The sequence below is a fragment of the Chionomys nivalis genome, chromosome 13 (assembly GCF_950005125.1).
Source record: "Chionomys nivalis chromosome 13, mChiNiv1.1, whole genome shotgun sequence".
NCBI lineage: Eukaryota > Metazoa > Chordata > Mammalia > Rodentia > Cricetidae > Chionomys > Chionomys nivalis.
Window position 1 is genome coordinate 17,768,383 of NC_080098.1, and position 14,053 is coordinate 17,782,435.

General features: G+C 43.1%; 1 protein-coding gene across 1 annotated transcript in view; it reads left to right on the plus strand.

Moving 5' to 3' along the window:
- Rsu1 (Ras suppressor protein 1) overlaps positions 1 to 14,053 on the plus strand; it is a 179,384-nt gene that overhangs the window by 86,782 nt on the left and 78,549 nt on the right. Inside the window, exon 8 of the mRNA XM_057787590.1 lies at positions 5,390 to 5,522. Within this exon, the coding sequence (XP_057643573.1) occupies positions 5,390 to 5,522 (133 nt within the window). The remainder of the gene's footprint in view (positions 1 to 5,389; positions 5,523 to 14,053) is intronic.

Sequence of the window (14,053 nt, forward strand, 5' to 3'; positions counted from 1 at the left end):
TGCAATTGCAGAATAAGCCTCTGAGTGATAGATGATCTTCATAGCAGCATCGGTCAGAGGGTCACTGCTAATCAAGGTGCTGCCTGGCTCCCCCAGTGGCCCGCTCCTCCCGACTGAGGAGTTGAGCAAAGTGAGTTTGTGTCTGCGAGCCAGCCAGCGTGTCTGTAGATGCACCACTTTGGAGCCTATTAGATCCTCTTTGTCACAGTGCTTAATCCTGCTGCCTGGTCCTTGTTAGAGCACCACCAGGGCACTGCTCAGCCTTCTAATAAAGGGGCCGGGGGAGGGCTCCTTGCTGGATGCACTGAAGCGTGCAGTGTGAGGGCGATTGCAGGCTGACTGACAGCGGGATGAGATGCTGCCTGCCTGTTATTACTTAAAAGGGAACACACCCCAGACAGCTGACAGACGAGCTTCACCGAGGCGATGGGAACTTGTTGCTAGGCCGATCTGAGACAGATGTCATCTTTTTGCACGGCATAATGGCCCATCTTCACTCTAATTATATTAGCCCTCTTCTGAAATTGCTGCATGCCAGGCTGGTGCAGAGTGAGGCAAGAGAACCCGGAGACAGATAGCTCCCTGGACGGATTGCAGCTGCACAGAAGTAGGGATTGTGTTAACCACCAGTGACGTTAAGTCGAAAAGCAAAAGATGCTCATCCCATCATGCCTAGCTCCCATGATAATTCTGGGGAGATGCTGCTCTGTTGGAATCACCTGTAATTTCCATCCTGGTCCCAGGTAATTGATTCCTTCTTCAAGGTTTGTTGTGGAGCGTCCATGTGGTCTTCACCGTCCTTTCATCAAACAGGAAACTGATGTTTTGTTTTTCTCTTCAGTGAACTTGAACCATTCTCTCCTCTCAGACACGCCTCCCCCTCAGTTCGTCTTGGATTGTGAGGGCCCCTGTGTATTTGCTTCAGCAGTGCTGATACTAAAATCAGCAGAAGATAAAGGCATAGGGTAACTCGGCTCTCCCTCTCCACCCCACAGCACAGAGAGCAGAACAACAGAATGGATTCAAAGTGATGGAAATGGCGATGCTGATGAATAATATCCCATGGTCCTCTCTGCTTCCTCTCACTCTCACACATCGGGTTATGACTCCTTTTCCCTGAAGGGAGCATGTCTAGCTTACAGTCAGCATCCCCTCTGTGCTCCAGTTAGCAGAAGTCATTAACAATCCTCTGTGCCTCTCCTGTCTCCACTGACAGCACTAAATAGAGACATCACCAGGGACTGACAGATCTCCAGGGGGCCGAGGGCTTCAGGCAGAGGGTATGGCTGACCTTTCCTGGCATTATTCCCTTACGTTTGCCTTCCAAGTGTGGCAGCGAGGGAGCATAGGATCTTCGTGTATTATTTTCAGAAGCTTGCCATTAAAGACTGCAGGGTTTGTAAGACACTGTCAGGTAGTTAACCAGAGGCTATGCTCATACTTTAACGTCTTGGTAGTTGGTTGGCGGTAGACCATAGATTCCTTTTTCCTATAGAAATGTGAAGCTGGATCTTAAGTTCAAGGATGCTGCGTTGAAAATTTGTTTGTATCATACTTATTTTTTGAGGCTGAGTCTGTATAGGCCAGGCTAGCCTAGAACTCCTACCATCCTGTCTCAGTTTCTTTCCCTAGCATTATTGATGTGAACCACCATGCCAGCTTGTCCTTGTGTTTTCAAGTACTGGGGTAAGCCTTAGTACACAGCAGAAAGGGGCTCGCGATGTAGTCCAGAAAAAGAAGCCAGCCCCCTTTCCTAACTGTCTGTGTCAATCAAATTTGAACTTTGAATTAACCGATGCTGATCCATGGCATCTTCCTCAGTCTCTGCCATGACCCAAGGCCCTGGAAATACAGCACAGCCAGAAATCCTTTGTGCCTCAACACAGCTTGCCTTTGGAAGTCCCTGCTCCTCTTTGTGAAGTGATGAAAACCTCATATTCCTGTGGTCCCTGTCTAAACCACAAACTCGGAGGAAGCCATTGCTACAGCCTTAGTTCATGGTAGTGGGCGAATGATACAATGCCCTGGATGCTTGGTCTGCAGATTAGAACTGTACCAAGTGAAATTCAGCTCTACTTCTCAGCAAGGTAACCAGCATTAGAGTCAGAAGGGGAAGAGAGTTCCCACAGAATTCCCTCCGATTGGGGGAATCCCTTTTGTTTAGAAGTCAGTTTGTGACCTAATTCCATCAATCTGTAGTATTTACCACCTTGTGATCTTTCTTTGTTTCATTGTTGACAAGGCTAAGTGAGTAGGAAGAACTTAGATGCAGGAAGATGACGATATGTCAGCTTCAGTGACACATCAGGTGGGTGTGTTAGAGGGGTTTGTTCACCTCAGCTTTTTACTGAATTGTTCCTGTAGTGACTAATACCTAGTACAAGGGACCTTGCTCAGGTGGTCGTGCGTCCTAAGGACAGGGTATAGAGTGTATATTGTTCATATACATATGCTTACCTTTTGTATGGTAAGAATATGGACTTACCTTTTGAAATTTCTATCATCATCCTCTTTAGGATAAGGGGACTCTGAAGGACAAGCATTAGTGACAGAGTGGTATGGAAGAGATGACTTAGGAATTGAAAACCTAGATCATAAGAAGAAATCAGAGCTACAGAAAAATGCAAATGAGAGATTAGTCTCCTTCTTAGGAACCCCAACAGCACTCCCCCTCCCAAAGTACATGAAATGATTTGTAGAATCAAGCTCATTAATTTTCTGAGTGATATAATAGCTGACCAATGTTTAATCATTAAGATGAGGAAATTGACAGTATTGATAATCTTGGAGAGCAATGTATCTGTTTGTTTTTGTACTTTATATCAACAAAATCAGTTTCTTTGGAAAGACGTGATGAATTAGTTCTCTAATATTTAGTAATATGTCTTCTTTAAAAGTTATTGTGGGCTTGTAGAAATTTATTTTTTATTGTTAAGATTATAACACAATTATAATGTTTCTCCCTTTCCTTTCCTACTTCCAGATCCTCCCACACACCCCTCATCCTTTAATATCATGACCTCTTTTTTCATTAATATTTTTCTTTCTCTGTTTTTTTTCAATTTTTATAACAAAAAGGAAAGAATCAAAGTTGTTTTAAGAAGAAACAAGTATAACCACTTTGTAACAAAAATTTTTGGAACTGGGGAGATGGCATAGTTGGTGAAGTACATGCCCTGTAGGCATGAGAATCTCAACTCAAATTCCCAGCACTGTGTGAAAAGCTAGGCATGGGCAAAATGGTGCATTCCTATAATCTTGACACTGGGCAAGGCAGGAGGATCACAGCGGCTTGCTGGCCAGTCAGTTTCAGTAACCTCCAGGTTTACTGAGAGATACTCTGAAAAAAGCAAGGTGGCAACTGAGGAAGACAGCCAACATTTGTTCCTAGACTACACACATGTGCTTACGCTCACGTGCACACACAGACACACACACCACACACAGACACACACACACACATGCATATACTACATATCACAAAAGAAAATGAATTTTTATTGTTTATTCCTTCATTCCCAGAGCTCAGAGGAATGGGAAAATTATTTGTGTTGGTCTACTTGCATGTCAAGAATATATTTTCATTGTCCTTACCATCAGTTCTGGGAAAATGCCAGTAATGTGTCCGAACAGGACAGCCATGTCACTTGGCATGTCTTGAGAAGGGTAATTGCTGAAAGTCTCTGTTCAAACAGCCCTTGGCTGCAGAAGACTGAAATTGGACCTCTCAGGAAAAGGCTGTGGGGACTCTCCAGGTGAAGCCACATCCATTCCTGCTGTAGAAGTACTCTGTCTTTAATCTTGTCTTCTGTCAACTGACAGGTGGAAGGAAGTACCTTCATGGTTCCTTTTCTATTTTTGAGGAGTCCAAAAGTTGGGGCAGGGAGATTCGATTGATCTTGAGTAGGTGATCCACAGGTGGGAGGGAACTTCCTGGCTTCAGTGCTTCATTAACACACATTATTGATCTAGATGGACACGCAGATGGATTGTTTTGGCCATGGAAAGAAAACAAGGTTTGGAACCAGATTCAGATTCCTGTGCTGACATTTTCTGACCTGGGGCACATTAGTTCATTCACCCCAAATGTCCATTTCTTCACCTATAAAGTGATGTTAGTAACTGATCTCAGAGATTGCTAGAAAATTAACCGAGGGAGTAATTTTCTAAGGTAATTTGTAAACTGATTAGAGCGATACAAGTGTTAGCCTGCATCATCACCGTGTTAATGAGACTCACTTAGAACTGATCTTCGATATGCTCATAGTGCTGGAGGGGTAGATACAGGGTAACACGGCAGTGGAATGCGCTCCTATCACCTCACTTGATTTTGTGCTCGATGAAGAACATTCTGGTGATCTGATTTGCCTTAGATCCACTAACACTAGTGTAGCACCATTAATAAAAAACCCAGAGACAGAAATTGGGATTCAACCTGAAGGTCAGAAAAGCAAAACAGCCAGCCACTGGCTCTTACCTCTACCTCAGTCCAAAATGACGATCCTACGTTTAGGAATGACACACTGAGAGCTGTCTCCTCCCGTTTTATAATTCTCTCTAGTGCTGTGATTAAGGGCGTGTACACTACCATCTGCTTTCTGTGGCAAGCTAGTGTGTCTACTGGGATTAAAGATGTGTGTCACCACTGCCTGGTCTATAAAGCTGGCCAGTATGACTGTTTTACCTTTCTGATCCTCAGGCAAGCTTTATTTATTAAAATACAAATAAAATGCCAATACACACAAGCATCACCAGGAGGCTTCAATGTTATCTCTTCTTTCAATCTTTTGTTTTAGAGAATAACTTCGGTTTTAGTTATATGCATGGGTGGGTGTGTGCTTCGGTGGGTATGTCCGTGGGTGAATCTGTCCATGGCTATGAAGGCAGAGGTTCTGAATTACCCTGGAACTGGAGTTAAAGGAGACTGTGAGCCACTTTATGTGGGTGTGGGGAACCAAACCTGGGCCCTGTGCAAGAGCAGTGTACTGTCCTAACTGCTGGGCCATCTCTCCAGTCCCTCTTTCAGTCTTGAATAAGACTTTTAGTTTCTATAGAAAAACCTAGCAAAATGAGACATGCTGTACTGGACAAAGCATCTTCTTAAGTTGGTGCTTGTGAACCTTTCTGTTTCTTCTCTTCCCCTCTCTTCCCCTCCCCTCTTCTCCTCCCTCTGTACCTTCCTTCCTCCCTCCCTCCCTCCCTCCATTTGGTATCAGTTTCTCAAATCAGGGTATCATCATCAACACTGCTTATGTGTACCAGTAAGATTTGGGCTAAGAGCTTTAAAAAATAAAGTAAAAATGACTTAGCATACTTAAGGATTTCTTCATGCTTACCCTGTTGGATGACAGAACCTTCAGCTTCCCTTTCTTTCTCTCCATCTTTTCAGGCAACTTGGATCTAACTGGTCAGAAGCAGGTCTTCAAAGCAGAGAACAACCCCTGGGTCACCCCAATTGCTGATCAGTTCCAGCTTGGTGTTTCCCATGTTTTTGAATATATTCGTTCTGAAACCTACAAGTAGTAAGTAAACTATGCTTTTCTTAAACTTCAAATTGATTTTTAAATTAATATTTTAAATATTTAAATGTGTTTTTAAAAAATATCTTGGCATTTTTTTTTCTGTGTGTTGGTAGTGAGCACATAGCATTGCTAAATGTTTTACTAAAAACTTCAGGTGGTAATTGTCTTTGATATATGTACAGTATTTTTACTTGACATGTTCAAGGGCATTTTTGCCAGTTCTGTTTAGAGAATTTTTTTGTTGTTGTTTTTTGGCATTTTTTTTTAATTGAAAAAAAAAAATTTCCGCCTCCTCCCCGCCTCCCATTTCACTCCCCATCCTCCCGCCCCTCTCCCCCTCCCCCCACTCCTCTTCTCCTCCCTCTCCAGTCCCAGGAGCAGTCAGAGTTCCCTGCCCTGTGGAAAGTCCAAGGTCCTCCCCCCTCCATCCAGATCTAGGAAGGTGAACAAAGGTATTAAATTGGTTAAATATCTATTGTACTCCAGGAACTTAACCAGACATGTTAAGATCAGAGCACCCTTTACTGTTCTGTGTAGGAGAGTTATGTGTTGCGAGAAACCTTGTTTAGCCTTTATTTATAAAATCTATAGAGAATACCAGGCCAGCCATTCCATTGTGCAGAAGGTTTTACTCTAGTGGGATAACGAGCTCCAGTGGAAACAGGACAGACAGAAAACGAGGAGGGAGGAGAAAGAAGAACCAGCCAGCTTTAGGTCATGGCTACCGTATCTCAAGTCCCCCCTTACGGTTAAGGGGGACCATGGGAAGTCCCTCCCACAATACCTAATGATTCCCACTTCTCTCTTCCTCGGGTTTCAGGGTTCATGGGTATTCTCCCACCTCCCGCCTGCTAGTGCTGCCTTCTGTCATTTTTCCATCTCCCCCTAGCTCCTACACCCTAAGGTGTTCATTTATCTCAATGCTTACCTGATTCCTAATGCAGAAGGCTAGTGTAGTTTTAACCATCTTCAGGGAGACTTGAGAAAAATTCAGTTGTATTTTAATCTGCTTCTATTTTCAGCTCCAGTTTAGCATCCTGACTGCTAGAGCAAAGCAAGAATATCAATAAAGGATGTGCTCCCTCAAGAGTCTCTTGGTTTCTTTTTGAGAATAGAAAAAGCCTTACCCCCATTCCCAACTGAAAACATCAAGGCTGTACTGGGCCAGTGGGTCTGGATCAGGTGACAGGACAGAGGCAGTCTTCTGTAAATGGCCAGCTGTCATTCTGCAGTCTTCCAGCAGGGGTGCTGTAGAGAAGACTGTGCAAAGGAGAAAAGGAAATACTCTGTTTTTTTGTTTTTTTTTTTTGGCTTTTCGAGACAGGGTTTCTCTGTGGCTTTGGAGCCTGTCCTGGAACTAGCTCTGTAGACCAGGCTAGTCTCGAACTCACAGAGATCCGCCTGCCTCTGCCTCCCAAGTGCTGGGATTAAAGGCGTGCGCCACCACCGCCCGGCCGGGGAAATACTCTGAAGCTTTGGGAAGGTAGCTCAGTGGCAGAATGGCACAGGAAGGCAGAATTTACATAGAAGCTGACAATATGGCAGCACCTCCTTGTAGGTGAAGCAACTACAGCATGCTTCTTAGATAATGCTGAGACATCCATGTGGCAAGCCCTCAGAATAATTTACATGTCCAGTTCGTTATTGTGTATGGACTGAGCAGGTATGAACAGTCATTAGAGATTCCAGATTTTCAAAAATGCAAATATAGCTCAGCCTTAGAAGTTGTGTAGTTAATGAAAACGTGCAGAAATATAATTGCGATTTAACAGATTATTTTGTGCTTCTTGGTAATTATTGGCATCATGGTTTTTTTTTTCTGGCTCACAGCTGATAATTTTCTGTTATCAAATGCAAGGCTATGGAACTTTTTCTATGTGGTAATATGCAGAAAAGTGCCCACCAGCCTCTATTAATTCAGAAGTAGAGGAAGCATTGCTTTTTATTCCAATTAACAACTTTTGATTTAGTCTAAATTAATTTATAATTTATGGGAGATTAGAATTCATTGTGTATAAACGCGCTACTAAGTTGAATTTCATTTATAAAGATTAATTTGTGACTTCCTGGGGTTTACGGTACCTCAGAGTCATTATTAGGCAATTAATCACCATTATACGTCTTATCAATGGATTCAATTGATTCAATCCTAGTTAGGATTCTGGATGAAGAAGGGGTATCTTGTTTACGTAGTTCATTGGTAGTTATTTAACGACGAATACATGATGAATTTAATCAGTAACATATACATGTGTGTGTATGTACACACCTATATACATGTGTGTGTTTACCTGCGTGTTCGGGGGTAGTGCACAGGTACTACAGTGCACATGGTGTCAAGGATGTCTTTGGATGTCAGCCCTTGCTTTCCACCTTGTGTTAAGATGGGATCTTAGTGCTGTGCATGCCAGACAAACCTACCTGCAAGCTTAGCAATTCTCCTTTTCTATCCCACATGTCACCATGGGAGCACTATGGGAGCAGTGAGTGCTGTGGTGTCTGTGTCTGGTTTTATGTGAGTTCTGAGGATCTGACACGCTTGCCTGGCAGGCACCTTGCCTATTGAACACTCTCCTCAGCCCTGTTGTTTATATTCTCACCTCCGTCATTAGCATCTTCACCTTGAGGGTTGGTGTAACGAAGCAGTCTGTGTATTATAAACCTATCTTGTGTGTTAGATTAACTGTGGCAAAGTGGATCACCTTTGGTAGAGTTAAATCAACACTGAGAAGTGTAAGGAAGCGTACAAAGACCTTGTCTCCTTTTTAGGGGACCATCCACTACTCTGTTCAGCACTGAAGGGCAGGGTGCACTGTGACCTCTTCCTCCCTCCTTGGGACAGAAATGAATGCTGACGGCTTTCTTTCTTTCAGCTTTTTAAACCATATTCTCTCATCATAACTAGCATCATTTATAAGATAGGCTGGGCTGAAATATGGATCATTAGGCAGTTAAGACGCAGAGTCAGGTCATAGACATAAAGTGCTTGCTTGTCCAACACTGTTCTCCATTACTCATCCTCACATGTTAACATGCAGGGTTGCTTGCAGCCTGGGGGCCTCTGCAAGGAGATGGACAGACAGATGCACCCTCGTGGTAATTAGCACCTACCTCCATTCCATTACCGCCAAAGCAGCATTGCATAGTGACCTTCTATCAGAAACAATAGTACTCTAATTCTAAAAATTAAAAAAACCTAAAACCACCTTTTCAAGTTTGACAGGAGACCATGTGGCTCTTTATTCATGGCTCTCATTACTTTTGTAAAGGCAACTTCCATGTCCAGTGCCTAAGTCTTAGGTTCTCAAAGAACCCGAAGTTTTATAATTTCTTTTGTGTGTGGGTGGGTAGGGGTATATGTTTATGTGTATGCACGCACGTATGTGAATATGTGCACATGTGTATGCAGGCTAGAGACCAATTCCCGGTGTCATTCTTTAGGAGTGCTGTCCACTGAGACACGGTCTGTTACTGGCCTGGAGCTTGTCAAGATAGACAGGCCGCCTGGCCACCGAGTCCCAGGGCATCGCTCTTTCTGCTTCCCCAGCACTGAGATTACAGCCTAAGTGGTTCTTCTGTGTGAGTCCTGGGAATCTACCTCATCCTCGTGCTAACCAGAAAGCACTTTGCCAACTATCATTTCTCCCCAGCTGTCCTTATAATTTCTAATAATTACTTCGTTTCTTTATCTCTTTTACTTTAACTGATATATCATATCTCCTCTAATTAAAAATACTTAATGTGCATATATATATATATATATGTACTTATATTAATATATGGCCACATATTAAAGATACACATACACCTATGAAAACACAGTTTGATTTGAAATTTTGAAATTTGAGGATAAATTCCTCCCCCACTTTCCCCCTATCCAATTCATCTTTTACCTAGGTAGAAGCAGGAAAGAATTAGGGAACATTCCAAAAGTTTTCTTTTCATGCTGGTGATTGAAAATTTTCCCCAGTGCCTTTGGCACTTTCAAGCACATCCCCAAGATGTCCTGGATGTAGGGATGTGACAAGCTCAAGGCTGGCTCATCTGGTTTACCGGCTCTGATGGACTACAGGGAGAAATGTGGATACTCAAAATGGACAGAGAATTGGTGACTGGGCAGAAAAGAAACCCTAGGTTCTTGGAGATGATTTCACTTGATTCAAAGAGGAGCTTAGTCAGTGAAGCAGGAAGAAGAGCAATAGGTGTTGGCAGCTAGGATGTTGATTTGTTTTTCATTTTGTGTGTGTGTTTGTTTGTGTGTGTGTGTGTTTATGACATACATGTAGCAGTCAGAGGACAATTGTAAGGAATGGGACCTCTCCTATTGTCCCCAGGAGTTTAATTCCAGTTATCAGACCTGTGTACAGGCCCCTCTACGCAGTGATCCATTCTATGTGCCATCTCACCAGCCCTACCATATGGCTCTTCAGAGATGCTCTGAAGGGTCCACTCTGGGTGTTCATTGGTCGTAGCCATTTCTCAGGTGGAGACTGCTCTGTGTCTACCTGTCTTCTTGCTTCAAGGGGAAGATACTGACTGTTGTCATTGTGTTACCCATTATGTCTTGTGCCCCTGTTAATGTAAAATAAGTGGCTGAGTCTGGAGATAGGGAACACATTTAAACCCAGTAGCATTTTCATTCCGTGGCTGAAGCACACATCACCTTTTAACTCTTCTGGGGATGGTACCTATTCACCTACTTATTTCTATTTGACTTCTTTGATGTCTGTAGAAATTTGATGGACCCATCACTGCTTGTTACCTTTCCAGAGGTAGATTTTTTTTTTCTCCTGCTGAAGGAGCAGCCGGGCTGAAGTCTGAGCGCTTGACAAGATCTGCTGTGAAAGGGAGTAGCTCGCACTTCCCACATTTCCATCTAGGCGTGCACACAGCGACCGCAGCCATTTTAAAAGCTGACAAGTTCACTCTTGTCAACAAGTTAACAAAAGGAGACATTTGACAAATGCTGGGCTGAAGACGTGTTAGTTGAAAGAGGCCTTTGGAACACGGGCGTCCCCATGAAGGGTGCAATTTGCAGTGTGGCAAGCCCACATTCTCATTCCCAGCCTGACTTGACACAAAAGATGCTTCTTCCTCATTCTTCTGCCCTGTGGCTTGCTTTTCTCCCCAGGGAAATACGCCCCCTCAGGAGATTCTCCTTTCACGTGAGTTAGTGGGAACAGTGCTCGAGGGCAGGTGGGCAATTACAATTACGAAAAACCACCAAGCATTTATTTCTCTTCGCTGGGGAATCCGGCAAAACCAGCCGTCTTGCTTGATTTATGAGGACTAGTTATTTTATCTGCATGTAGAATTAAAACAAAGTTACCTTTCCTTCTGCACTGTGGGCAAACCTGTCCCAGGGTATAATGGACATAAATGGGCTTTATTAATCAACTAACACGTCGGCTAATAGCTGCTGAGTCAGCAGCCTAGAAGTTCTTTAAGTCACCAGTGCACCTGGGACCCAGTCTGCACATCTGGAACCCAGTTTGTGGGCCCTTACCAGTGCATCTGAAACCCAGTTTGTGCTCCCTTACCAGTGCGTCTGAAACCCAGTTTGTGTTCCCTTACCAGTGCATCTGGGACCCAGTTTGTGTTCCCTTACCAGTGCGTCTGGGACCCAGTTTGTGCTCCCTTACCAGTGCATCTGAAACCCAGTTTGTGCTCCCTTACCAGTGCATCTGGGACCCAGTTTGTGCTCCCTTACCAGTGCATCTGAAACCCAGTTTGTGCTCCCTTACCAGTGCATCTGAAACCCAGTTTGTGCTCCCTTACCAGTGCGTCTGGTACCCAGTCTGTGGGCCCTTATCAATGCATCTGGTACCCAGTCTCTGTACCCTTACCAGTGCATCTGGGACCCAGTTTGTGTTTCCTTACCAGTGCATCTGGGACCCAGTTTGTGCTCTCTTACCAGTGTGTCTGGGACCCAGTTTGTGTTCCCTTACCAGTGCGTCTGGTACCCAGTCTGTGGGCCCTTATCAATGCATCTGGTACCCAGTCTCTGTACCCTTACCAGTGCATCTGGAACTCAGAGTGTGGGCTCTCTCACTCTAAGACAGCCATGTGAAGCAGGGAATCATATCTAATGAAAACTCTGAAAGCCTTTTAGGTTTTTCTAAGGAATTGTAGATGGATACACAAAGCTTAGCAGATGGTTTTATGAATATCTTCAGAAAGACCAAGGAGAAAGTTGAACCATCAGGACCTTTTGATTCTCTCTGTGAATTTTACATACTGGTAAACAGTATACAGTACACTGTAGACCTTTTTGGTTTAATTATTGTATCTGGAAATAAATTAAGCCACATGCAAACAATACTTCTGTACATTAGAAATGAACAGGAAGGACCAAAGCTTTCCTTAAAGCTTTGATATAGAGATTGCTTTTAATCTTAAAAGTTGACTACATTCTACTCCCAGTCATTTATAATTTCCTTTATACTTGCTACATATGTATAGCTGGCTTCCTGTTTAAATTTAATAAATGTATCATTCTATTTCCCCCATAATATACGATGACGTTCAAGCTTTTGGCACCTCTGGTCCGTTTTGTCTGCACATGTCTTTAACAAGGATCAATACAGCCAGCCAGTGGTGGCACACACCTTCGATCCCAGCATTCCAGGGACAGAGACAGGTAGATCTCTGTGATTTCAGGGTCAGCCTGGTCTATAGAGCCAGATTCAGGACAACCAGGATTACACAATGAAACCATGTCTCAAAAACCAAAACCAAACAAACAAAATGGCAAGGGTTGCTACAAAATATCAAAGGAAAAAGCGAAAGGCATTGAAAGTATTAAATTTTGGGTAGGCTTGTGTCACATCTCTTTACTTTGTAAAGGTACAGCAACAAAACCACCAGGACACTCAGGTGGAGTGGGGAGGCCAACCTTAGACAAGTCACAACGGATTCTTTGCCCGAGACTGCAGAGGCAGCCTTCCATACATGTTGACCTTTGAGACATTTTGAAACCTTGCTGACCTTCTGCAGGAGACCCATTCCCTTAAACTGCACGGAGCCCGAGACTGCACCTCCACCTCTTCTTTCAAAGGGTGTGCCTTCTGCATGCACCAACCACAACCCTTCACTAACAAGTGATACAGTCCTTAGGTGTGTTTGGGGTTGACTTGTAGACAAAAACATACAGACAGGTACAAATTCAATCCTTTCGGTGAGTCAGAACTCAGTGTTCAGTATGGATTGGGGTACATTATAAGAAGGCGCATGTCCACTTCCCATGGGTGAGCAGCTCTGGTCTGCCACGCTGTGCCCACTGTGATAATTCTGCTGTGCTATGGACCCACAATGATGGGTGTGTGGACTTACTGCCTTGAAACTGTGAACCAAAATAAATCTTTTCTTCCTTGAAGTTGATTTTCTAAGACATTGTGTCACAGTGATGGAGAGGTAACAGCTATACAAGCAAACCTCAGCTGCAGATCCTCTCTGAACATTCAGTAGCCAGCTTCCAAGATAGCCCCCAGTTTTTAGATTCCCACTTGGTGTCCACATCTTGGTACATTGTACCACTGTGTGTCTCTCTTAAATGAATAAAGTAGAATAGTTTATCTCTGCCAGAGAGGAAAACAGAAGAAATATAATAAGACCTCAGAGAATTAAGGATCATGATGACATTGGTAATTGTGAGGGTTGGTTCCAGAACAAAGAGTCAGTCATTTGCAAACATAAAAGCATGACACCATTACCGTCTTTCTTGAGTTTTAATAGCCTCCATGTTGTAAAACTTCCACGGACATTTCCAAGATTACTTGCAGAGCTGGAGTGATGACTCAGCAATTGAGAGCCCTCTCTCAGGGTCCCTGGGTTCAGTTCCCAGAATTTATAGATTCAACCAATAGCCTGTAACTCAAGGTCCATGGGATCATATGGTCTCTTTTGGTCTCTGCAGGCTCCTGGACATATAAGCACATAAACTCACAAAATCAAACACCCATGCACTGGAGAGAGGGAGAGGGAGACAGAGAGATCTTTAAAAAAAAAATTGTTTGAAGCTATTTGCTTGAGTGACGATCCTATTTCTCTCTAAATAAATGTAACTCTCTTAGAGCTTGACTAGGCTGGTTTTGTTAAGGTGACGGCATTAAATCATAAAATCCCATAGCTTTCATTTTCCCCATATAGCAAATGGACTGTGAGCACAGAATTTAAGAAGGTTTATGTAATAGTGACTGTCTATCTTTGATTTAGTTGCTCAACTCTTTCTCTGTCTGGTCATAGTTGTTAATTGTCCTAGTAAAGTCGTGCTTCCCTTTGAGGGTAACAGGAGATACATAGACTGTTGGAGGAAGAATGTGGAATATTTTTCTGTCTTCCATTTTTTTGGAAAATCACTTAATAAGTTTTGCATTGAAGGATTTTTTTTCCTTTCTGTTTTGTGTCTTAGAATTATTAAATTTCACACATAACTAATATTTTTAATTGGACATATTCATAATTTATTCTATAAACAGTTTTTTCCTTTATTCTTTTAAACATGTTTATGAAGATTTGTTTTCTCCACTCTT